This window comes from Phlebotomus argentipes, unplaced genomic scaffold, assembly GCF_947086385.1.
Source record: "Phlebotomus argentipes unplaced genomic scaffold, Phlebotomus argentipes genome assembly scaffold_4, whole genome shotgun sequence".
NCBI classification, from domain to species: Eukaryota; Metazoa; Arthropoda; class Insecta; order Diptera; family Psychodidae; genus Phlebotomus; species Phlebotomus argentipes.
Window position 1 is genome coordinate 1101990 of NW_026776174.1, and position 10967 is coordinate 1112956.

Genomic DNA, 10967 nt, shown 5'->3' on the forward strand with positions numbered 1-10967 from the left:
AAAAGCACAGTGACAGAATTTATGGCAATAACAAGCACATTTCGCATTTAGTGATAAAAATTGGCGCGACAATGAAATATATTTCTTCACTTTCTGGTAAAATTTTTCATTTAAAAAATTAATGACATGAAAACTACTCGTGCAGTTGGTTTCTGCGCGATAAAACCACATCAAAAGACAATAAATGGACTTTTCTTTTTTTTTAATAACCCTTCGTGCTCAGAGGCACTGAATGGCTGGAGAAAATATGCAATTGTAGAAAAAGGTTGAATGAGCACAAAGTAAACTCTAATCCCCTTTCTTTTATGCCAATAACTCTTCAGGTTGCACAACGACTGAATGAGATATGAAATTGTGAGATTACATTGCATTCTGTCTCATCGTGGAGGATTATTCAATTATCTTTTTCTCATTCATTCCCCAGATTGAGTCAATATTGACGGTAAAAGTTGATCATCGGAAGAGAAACCCTTTATTACCACACTTTTCTCCAATTCTTCACTTTTCATCAATAGTTAATTTCGTTTAAAATCTCCGTGGAGCAACATTGTTGAATTTCCTTGGAAGTTTGTCTTCAAATCCTTCCTTACCTTCAGTTTCACCGTGAGTTTCCACGTTGAATTGAAACTTGGAAGAGTTCTCATGAGGAAAATGTGGAAATTTTCCTCCAGAGAAATACACTTTCTTAATCAGACATCAACTGATATGCACTTTACGTTATATTCAGTTCACTTGATTGGAAATTTAATAACAATTCACCATATTAATATAATTAAAATTTTAATGACATGAACTTAATTGACTTCATCACGAGTTCTTTAGTGCAAAAAGAAATTGCTCCTGCTTCGTGGTAAATTCAAAATTTATCTCATCTCCAGAAGAACGGAAATTTGATTTCTGACACAACGCTTAATCAGCGCACAATTTATTTGGCTTTCATACTATGGAAAAAGCGTAAAAAGCGTCACTAAATTCCTTCTTCGTTTGCTATGCATTTTCAAATGATAAATTTATTGGATCGCTGAACAATAAATGAAGAAATATAATTCGTAGAGCAAGAATGAATGAATTTTCACAACAATTGTATTCAACGTGCGGCAAAATTCAAACTGCCACAGAGTCACAAATAAATAATAAATATGCATGTATATTTTATGGACATTGATTTTTTTTTGGTCGTGCAATGTATATTTTTCCAACATTTTATGGTATTGTGTTTAAATCGTGATAATATTTTTATATTTTTGCATTCATTGTATAATTAAGGGATCATTTTATGGATCTCTTGCAATTTCTTTACAGCCAATGAACTTTGATGAATCCAATCAATTTTATTGTTCATCAATTGCAATAAAATGCTTCGCTTTTCTGTCTCTGATCTGAGATTATTCCTTGGATTCATTCAATGCGAAGCAATTGCAGAAGAAATCAAAACAGTTCTCATAAAATTACCAAAACACGCCCTGAGCAAATCCAATTGAAGAGCAAATATGCATGAAAAACCACTCAATCGTTGACTGGCTTCTTTGAGAACTTTTAGCAAAGACTCATTGAGCTTTTTGTGAAAATTCACACATAAACTCCTGAGATCGGCCTGAAAATATGTTTAGTTGATTTTCTCTATGAGCAAAATCGCAATTGGAAAACACATTAAATTCAGCGATAGAGAGAGAGAGAAATGAAGATAATCGCTCGGCAATTGAAATGACGGAGGGAAAATTCTGGTGATCCACACTTGAGGAAGCTTTTCATGAAACTCTCTGGCGCTCTCGCGGAATTGATCACAAAAATAGATCTCAATTTTCACACACGAAGAGTTTGTGAGGAGTAAAGTCGGTGCTGTGATTTCAGTTGGATGTCAAGTTGTGAGCTTATTAGACGGACTTTTTGCCTTTTCCTCGTTAGCACAGAAATTTCCCACACACACAAACACTCGAGCATACAAAGACGATTTGAGTAGATTTAGCACTTTCCATTTCTTGGACGCGGTGAAAATCTGTGTGGTCTTTTGGAGTTTAAGTATAGTAAAGTTACAAGCGACAGAAGTCATTCTTTGTGAGTGAAAAGCTTGAGAGATGTTACAGTTGAAATTCCCCCTTGTGAAATTGAACATGTGAGTAAATTTTCCACCAGAAAAGTTTATACATTTCGTGTGCCTGTGGCGAGGAGAAGAGTCTTAAAAATACACCATCACACAGACACAAGTGGCTTCAGTGCAGTTCCTTATGTGTTGTTAATTTATATTTAAACCCAATGTGCCTGGTACGATCGAGTGGATCCGTCCGGACGCCACTCTCATCACATCCCAGCACATTTCGACTGCATTTGACGAGAGAAATACGGCTGGGAAGCTGTGCTGCCAGAAATCAACCCGCGGGGTGGCGAATTTGCCACCGCTAATTGCGCACACATCAGCAACCCTGAAGGCCAGTGTCGAAGAGCCAAAGTTGGAACGATTTCTACTCTCTTGCGCACTTTCTCTTGCTCCCCATTGTGACTTTTGCGCTATTTTTGCTGTTGATGTGAGGATTTTCAATTAAATTTTGCGGTCAGAAAACACATCCGAAAGCAAGCGAGAGAGAGAGAGAGTGAAAGACATTTTGTGTTGTGCTCCGCGCGGCGATTTGGCAGCCGGTGGAGAACACACAGGAAAAAGGGGAGCAGACAGTTTGTGGGGTACGAATGTGGAATTCGGGAAATTCGGTCACACAACACAGTGATGATGCACGCAGAGATGCAAGCTTGATGAGCTGAGAGGACGCAGACGAGATGAACACAAATCGCAAGAATATCGGACACATTCACAGAGTCCGGGAATTTGAGCTAGAAAAGGTATCACAAGAGAGTTATTTCATGAATGGGCCACAGAAAACCAGAGTTGGAAAGATGTTGATGAGAGAAACTGATAAGATTCTCAGTGAACAGCAAGAAAACTTATCCAATTAAGTGTGATGCAGAGGTTTTGAATTTATTGTATGATGTTTAGATGCCGCTTAATCAATATCATTTCACTTAATGTCACCATAAAATCCCTCTTTCCTCATTCTTTGCCAAATATATAATTTTATCGTATCTCAATGAGGCCATCAATATTAATTTCTTCCGGTCGGTTGATTTCCATACAATCTTCGGCACACAATCAACCACAAAGCAAAAGCCCCCTTTTTACCTACATTACAACCCAAGCCAATAGATTTTCCACGCTCCTACGCATCATTGCGACATAGAGAATTTATCAAATGGTTGCCAATCGATTTTGTGTGGTAATTGAAAACAAATTGGAAAACTTTCTATTTTATCTTGTCGAAGCCATCATGACAATTTTCCAACTCTGGCGCTTGGCGTCCTGCCAATGAGGACCATGTCTCTGGCATTCTCACAAAGTCTGTCTTCCCCATTCAAATTACGTTGACACTCTGTGTGATGAATCGCGGCCGAAGGTGAGCCTCGCTGATGAATTTGATATCCTGCAAATTGTCGGCGAGGGATGGTTCGGCAAGATCCTGCTGGTGGAGCACAAGGCCACGGACATGGAGATGGTACTGAAGGCACTGCCGAAGCCCTACGTCTCCCTGCGCGACTTCTATCGCGAATTCCACTTTGGGCTGCACTTGGGCGCCCACAAGAACATCGTCACCACATACGATGTGGCCTTCGAGACAGCCGGCTTCTACGTCTTCACGCAGGAGTACGCGCCACTGGGCGATCTCACGTCCAACGTCCTGGACACGGGCATCGGGGAGATCCACTCGAAGAAGGTGGCCAAGCAGATCGCCTCGGCCCTGGATTACATGCACTTCAGGTGAGGATTATATTGATCACGCGGCGCAGCTTTTCGTGCCGCTTCCGCGATGGAATCCTTCGCCAATTGCCAGAGATGCAATCACACACGTCAATCGAACTTATAGCGAAAAAGGCGTTATTAATGATGAGTCAGATTAGCTGTCTGTTGAGGTAGCCAAATATTTAAGCATGAGTCAATTAATGGCGGTCTAATTTGAAATCGGTTGACTTGCAGTCATGTCAAGTTTATAACTAATCGGAGACTTCTCGTGAATTCAATTGAATCAAATACATTGGGGCTAATCGAATGTCCTTCAAAAGCATTGACGCTCAATATTAATCGAACACAAGATCGAACTGTTCAAGATAATCAATTCTGAGAACAATTATATGTATCTCAACTCAACTATTCATATCTAATTGAATGGAATGGCTAATTACTATTTAAATCACCGAGCATAATTACCTGTTGTGGGAATTTGTAGCGACATTAGCCAAATTAAATAATCATTGCTCGTCAAGTGACTATGAATTGCATTCGGGAATCAAATTCATTGACTATGCACGGATTCAATTCAGAATAATTCATCTGACAAACATGTTTAATTTACCCCATAAGCAATGAGGCATTTGATTTTGATATATACGATCTCAAGATAATTTTGATAACACAGAAAAAAGAATTATAAATCTATGCAATGTTTCCATATTGATTCCAAAATTATAATGGATTTCTCAAATTTCCACTTGCTTTTCTGCAAGAATCTATTAAGGACAGCTTATTTGGATATTTTTTCGACCATAACCTCAAAATATCACTAAGAGATCTTCAAAAACTTCATTTGGATGCTTTCTAGATCATAAAATTGTCGATTATGATTTGCCAATGAACTCAAAATTGCTGATTCAGCATCAAAATCGTTCTGAAAGTTTTCTAAATAAACATTTTCCACGTTCAAATGACTATTTTTGAGGTTATGTTCCACTTCAATACAATTTACAGTGTTTCTTGGCACAAAAAGATCAGAATAGAGATGTTTAATGCATGAAATTGATTTCTCTGACTTGAGCATAAGAATTGATGCCCTAGAATGCGATTTATTCACTAAATCTATCCTCGATTCGTTACATAACCTAGAAAAAGATTTTTTTATTGACTTTGCGTGAAAATCGAAGGAAATCCAAAGAAAAGGGATAAATTGTCAGTAAAATAAGCACTCTGGAAAGAAATATTGTAAGTTTCTGGACATTTCTTCTGACTTTATTATCTCCCCCTTGGGCTAAACTCCGGAACGTGATGAAAAGGAAACTTTATATAAAACTCATTGCATATTGCAGTATTCATTCGAAATTACCCTGAATTGAGGGCGTTTCTGTGTTGAATGAGATTTGAATTGAAACTAAAACCATAATTCTTTACTCTGTGACTAATTAAAATGCAGCACTTTCTAAGAATTGCCTAAAACCAACAGGTTCACTACTTCTATCGTTTTAGTCGGAAAAGCCAACGCACAAATTTTCCTACATTATTCACAAGGTGCTGATTTTAGAGCAGCTCAAGCTAGATTTGTGTAAATTCATGGGAAAACTGCTTCCTTCTGCCGCCCATGAGAATATACTCCTCATGGGAGAGCGAGCAAATGTTATTAATATTTTTATTTCATCTCGTGTAAACATTCAGGCTGCAGAAGCAGCATTTCAGAGAAGCAGATATGGTATGAAAGGCATAATTCTGGGGAGTGTTTAGAAAGGTGGAAAATAATTTATGTCTCGCATGTCCTCTGGCGGCTGAAATAATTGAATATTTGTACAGGCACCACTTTATTAGGCATAATTGATTGAATCAGAGGGGATTCAATCCCAATGGCTTCATCAACTAATGCCATCCCCCTAAATGCCCAAATCGCCCCAAATAATGCTGCGTATTTGCGGCCACGAGGGACCTTTGATATGCCATCGAGCGCCCATTTACGCTCCGATGAATTTATAATCACGCGCGCGGCGCTTTGTCATGGAAAATGCAATGGAAAGTGCATTAGGAAAACTGCAAAATAATGATTCGCGTGTATTTTAGTTTCAATGAGTTTTCATCTCATTTAGCGAAGCTTTTATGCGGTGGTGTCTATTACACGTGAAAAACCGATGGTAAATTAACCAAAATATTCATGGCGTATTCATGCAGTGATTAAATTATTGCCTATTCTACGAAACGGCCACTATATTGCTTTTAAGAGCAATTAATTAGACATCGCCTTGTGTGTGCGTGTTCATATTGAATATTTCGTGTTAATTCGAGGAGGAACATTTAACACGAGCACCGAGAGTATTTTGTTCACCGAATTTAACAGTCCAGTAAAATGATTTAATGCAATTCACGCCGTTTATCAACCAAATATTTTAATCTTCTAATGTGCATGAATGACCACCGATGTAATTCCCTGAAAAACATGTACATCGGCCGGCAATGAATCAATTATGCAGAGCTTTCAATGCAGCTCGCAATAACATTTGCCAATAATACAAGTGACTCATTATTATTTCATAATTCAATAAAATCTCTCTCTCTCTCTTGCGCTTCTCAATTCCTCCAGAGACATCGTCCATCGTGACGTGAAACTGGACAACGTCCTCGTGTTCAAGTCCGACTTTTCCCGCGTGAAACTCTGTGACTTTGGCGAATCCAGGAGGATCAACGCCAGCGTTCAGCGCCGCAACGAGTGGCTGGCCTACAGTCCTCCGGAAGTCCTGGCTGTGCGCACGGACGACACTTACAAGTAAATGACTGCTTCATTCCATCACGCTTAGCAGCCCAAGACGTGTCTTATCGGCAGATTTCAACTACTTGCAGGACAAATCCATCGCATGACGTGTGGCAGTTCGCAATTGTGGTGTTTGTGTGCCTCACAGGCTGTCTTCCGTGGCAAAAAGCGGCTCAAGATGATCCTCGCTATGTGCGCTACTACGCCTGGCACACTTCCAACCTGGCATTTCCTCTCAAAAGACAACCCAAACTATTCAAACTCGTCTCGGCGCGTGCCAGCAAAATGTTCCGTAAGTTTCTGGAGCCGCGATTCGAGCGGCGACCCAAGAGCCTCAGTGAGCTTTCGAAGTTCCTTGACGATCGATGGCTGGCCAAAGGGGCTGAGAAGGAGATATCATGTAAGAAATCACTCTGTGAAAATTCATCATTTGCTAATAATTCATTATTTTCACCTCCATCTTCTCTAGCTAACGAACCTGATGAACTCTGCCCGTCGATGTACTCCTTCCACAGCAGTCCCGAGGAGAAGAACAAGCTTCTGTCCGCCTTGGCTGAGGCGGGAATTGAGACAACCGTTGATCGCGTGGCGAAGAAGGCGCGCATTCGCGACTGGATTCAATCCTCCGTGATCACAGAGGAGGACGAAGAGGAGGATGACTCAGGCACAAACACACCTTCGTCCACCATGTCCAGAACCCCTGTGGCTGGCCATGTGTCCTCGGTGAAGGCGGAGGAGCAGCAGCAGGAGCAGAAGTACAACAGCACCGTGAAGGACGCTTCGAAGAAGCACATTGATCCGCGCACGGGAATGATTCAGAACGGTCCCAGTGAAATGCGAGCTTCTGAGCAGATAATTGAAGATCAAGCTCAAGACGTCAAGAAAGAAGTCCCCAACGGTGTGAAGATGAACGGAAATCACGCTGAAGACGTTGATCGTCGCATGTCAGTCGCATCGACAGGATCAACCATGCAGACAATGGTGAATGCTCGACTAGAGATCCCCATGAAGGGTCCTAGCAACAACATAAGAACCTACAATGAGACACAAAACTACTCCTCGAGATCCCTGAAGAACAACGCCAATGATCGCGGCCCAATCTCCAAGGGAATCATGTCAACCATCAGATCATTTGCCAATGCAACCGTTCCCGAGCTGGCGAACTCCTTCGCTGCAGCTGGAAAGGGTCAGAAGGAGAAGGATCCGGAGAATGCAGCACCGACAGTCATCTCCCCAGTCGCCGTCAAGAGATCTTCCGTGCGATCTTCAGACTCGGGCGGATCACTTCTCATCAACAATTCATCTTCCTCGAAGGATCCCAGCCCCTTTGACTCTGATGACATCGAGAGTTCGCGCGGTTCCACGGGCTTTGTGAATCTTGTTGGCTCATCAACGGCAATGACATCATCCATGAAGGACACTCCATATGATCGCGTGGTGCCTAAACAGAAGAAGAAATGACCTCTTCCCCATTTTTGACTCATATAAATAATCCCAGATCATCAATAAACACAATGTTCCAGATAAATATACACTCTTTTACTCTCAAGATCATCTTTAAAGCTGCTCAGGATCTCTTTCACACTCTCGATCGTCGACATTCTCGCTGTTCCTCTTCTCTCTCGTCGGTGGCGGATGAACACCCAGCAGATCCCTTCGTATCGTGTCCACATTCTCCTTGGACGACTCCACTTGGTCCTTCACTTTCACCTCCTCCTTGGACACATTTGGCTTCTCCTCCTTCCTCACCGGAGTCTCCACAGGAGTCTCTATTGTCGCCTTTATCGTGTCCACGAGCTTCGGCACTTCCACAGGCTTCTGCGGCACACCAGCCACCACATCCACCGTTCCATTCTTTGGCATGTTTGGCCTCCCGAGCGCCTCATCGTGCTTCAGTGATGCATTTGGCAGGAGAGCAATTGGAATAGGATTGGGGAATTTGCTTGTAATGTTCTGAATTAGTTTCTCTCGCGATCCAACATCCGGCGGTGCAATCTTCACCGGCTCCTGTGCCTTCATCTCCCCCTCAATAGGCTTCTGCTGATCCACCGCGTGATCATCAGCCTTTGGCGCTTGCAGCTTCAGACTAGATTCCTTGAGTTTCTCCGGCGCAATATTCTCCTTGGAACTCTTCTCACTGTCAATCTTCCCAGCAATCTGCTCAAGTTTCTCCATCATCTCCTTATTCTGACGCTGAATCTCATTGACAACCGCATGAAACTCATGATCGTGCTTCTTAGCATCGGCCGAATCTTCAACAGCAATCTCGTGATCCTCCTTCAAGATCGCATCGGCGTCAAGGTTTCTCTCCTTCTCCTTTGCATCACTCTTAACCACCTCTTTGGCTGCTCCTCCTGTTTCCCCAATCACAGCGGATTCCTTCACCTCATGCACAATATCTGGCGGTTTAACTTTCTCCGTGATCTTCTCTTCATCCACTTTTGCACTCTCCGGCAGTTTCAGGTCAGGAACCTTCACGTTGGGCATCTGAACGACTTCCTCCTTCGCATTCATCATGTCGAGATCATCATTGCTCATAGGACCGGATTTTTTCTCATCAATAGCACTCAAGTTGGCATAAGTTCCGAGGATCATGAGAACAAAGCCAAACACGCACATAAATTTGGCGGCAGATTTCTCCGTGGAGTCCTTCTTGGCCACTCGCTTGAAGCACAGCGCTGGGAAGATCACACAAATTGACACACCCATTGTCGATCCAATTAGTCCAATCACCAGCTCGATTGAGGGAATGAGAATGCCAATGATCAGACAAATGATCACAATCACCACTGTTAGCATTCGAAATTTCAACTCGGGAATGTAGTTCACGGCATCAATGTGATCCTGTTGAGGAGCAGAGGGACATTTAATTGATGGGGACAACAGTTGATAGATAATTTTCCTTACCTTTCTGTACAACAATGAATAGAGAGACGCTCTGCAAGGGAAGATGACCAGAGGAAAACTACAAGCCACCGAGATGACGAAGCCAATCTTGATGACATCACTTATCAGAGTGGCTGAGAAGTTCAGCAGGATGTTTCCGGCGAAGTCTTGCGTGCAAAAAGCCACGTAACCGAAGAATCCCACGAAAATGTAAACTATGCAGCACATTGCAGTGGCTGATCGCACTGTTTGGTTCATCTTCTCGAGTGACACGCCTGGCATGGTCTCAATCACCTCGAACAGCTGCATTTGACAGCCCAGAGCCATGCTGAAGATCGGAAGACACTGCATCACGCCACTCGGTTGCCACAGCAGCACGACGCTTCGCCACTCTCCCATGAGAAAAGGTGCCTTCGCCTCGGCGATCACCTTCAGCACGAGACAGAGGTAGAAGCCAATGGAAGCTGTGCTCACAGTGGCCAGACTGTCGACATTCTTGAGCAGTCCCAGCGGCAGGACGCAGAGAAGAGTCACCAGCACCATCACGTAGAGTCGCAGAAGATCTGTCTGCGGAATATTGAGCATCTTGGCGGTTATTTGTGGGCCGAGATCGCCAACAACCACATAATACGCTATGCAAGTGCCCATCAAGTAGCCGATCACGAAGAGCTCCACCATCAGCTTCCCTGACGTCCCGAAGGCGTGAAAAGCTGGCAAAGAGAAGCGATGGAAAAATCCACTTGAGCAGAGATCATAAAAGAACTAATAAATGATGAAGAATAAAGCAAAATTTTTTGGCTTTTCTACAATTTGGAGATTTTTCTGGCAACCTGACAAAATACTATCAAATTTCGTACAAAAGTTAATTCGGCGTTTGAAAAATAGCTCGAATTTTCGCAAGTTCTAAAGGTGTCACGAATAACGACTGACGCTCATAAAATGTTAATAAAGTTCTGTGCTAATCTTTATGGAATATCGCCACTGTTCATAAAATTTATTCATGAAATTTGTATTCTGAATATCGCGCTCCAATTCATTTCCTCATAAGAATGTGCTTCGGATCAGTTCAGGCAATTGGTCAGCGTCTTACCCAGAAACTCAAAGTTGCGCTTCTTCGTGAGGAAGGAGGACTTGATGAGGAAGTGGCAGGAGATCCTCGTGATGTACATGCTGCCGATCAGCAGCAGCACCGCCAACACGACGCCGCACTGAAAGAGAAGTGCAGTGATCTCACCGTCAGTGATTGTCCCGGAAGTGTGGGCAGATGAGGCTCACCTTGAGGAAGCAGAATGGCATGGCCAGTATGCCAACGCCAATAATGCTGTTGGACAGCGTTATCACGTTGGTGGTCTGTGTGCCCATGATAGCAGCTCGCACACCTCATAGGTTATCACACAAAACAGCCCTCAGAAGTGCCACGAAGAAGTCGCAGAAAAGCAGGAAAGACACCCCAGAAAAACACCTCAAACGCACATTCTTCCACGTAATCCCTGACAGCACTGACACACGCTGACACTGCGGGCGGTCGTCAAGGAGCCT

The 10967-nt window shown here is 42.8% G+C and overlaps 2 protein-coding genes across 2 annotated transcripts; one reads left to right on the plus strand and one right to left on the minus strand.

Moving 5' to 3' along the window:
* The first annotated feature begins 1865 nt into the window (after positions 1-1865).
* On the plus strand, positions 1866-8070 carry LOC132258885 (serine/threonine-protein kinase meng-po). The gene is made up of 5 exons (XM_059756420.1): positions 1866-2832; positions 3441-3802; positions 6375-6557; positions 6632-6942; positions 7012-8070. The coding sequence occupies exons 1-5, from the start codon at positions 2770-2772 to the stop codon at positions 8001-8003; spliced, it is 1911 nt and encodes a 636-aa protein (XP_059612403.1). The 5' UTR covers positions 1866-2769; the 3' UTR covers positions 8004-8070.
* On the minus strand, positions 8032-10903 carry LOC132258884 (putative sodium-coupled neutral amino acid transporter 10). Its single transcript, XM_059756418.1, has 4 exons — positions 10704-10903; positions 10519-10636; positions 9450-10138; positions 8032-9386 (listed from the first exon to the last, which is right to left on the minus strand). Exons 1-4 carry the CDS (start codon positions 10788-10790, stop codon positions 8100-8102), a joined length of 2181 nt encoding a protein of 726 aa, XP_059612401.1. The 5' UTR covers positions 10791-10903; the 3' UTR covers positions 8032-8099.
* Positions 10904-10967: the final 64 nt, after the last annotated feature.

Bases quoted from the DNA above. Each gene is read 5' to 3' on its own strand.
- LOC132258884 (XM_059756418.1), bottom strand. From the start codon at position 10,790: ATGGGCACACAGACCACCAACGTGATAACGCTGTCCAACAGCATTATT. The intron at 10,637-10,703 runs GTGAGCCTCATC...CTTCTCTTTCAG, and splicing joins TGCCATTCTGCTTCCTCAAG to TGCGGCGTCGTGTTGGCGGT. The intron at 10,139-10,518 runs GTAAGACGCTGA...TCTCTTTGCCAG, and splicing joins GCGCAACTTTGAGTTTCTGG to CTTTTCACGCCTTCGGGACG.
- LOC132258885 (XM_059756420.1), top strand. From the start codon at position 2,770: ATGAACACAAATCGCAAGAATATCGGACACATTCACAGAGTCCGGGAA. The intron at 3,803-6,374 runs GTGAGGATTATA...CAATTCCTCCAG, and splicing joins CTGGATTACATGCACTTCAG to AGACATCGTCCATCGTGACG. The intron at 6,943-7,011 runs GTAAGAAATCAC...CATCTTCTCTAG, and splicing joins GGCTGAGAAGGAGATATCAT to CTAACGAACCTGATGAACTC.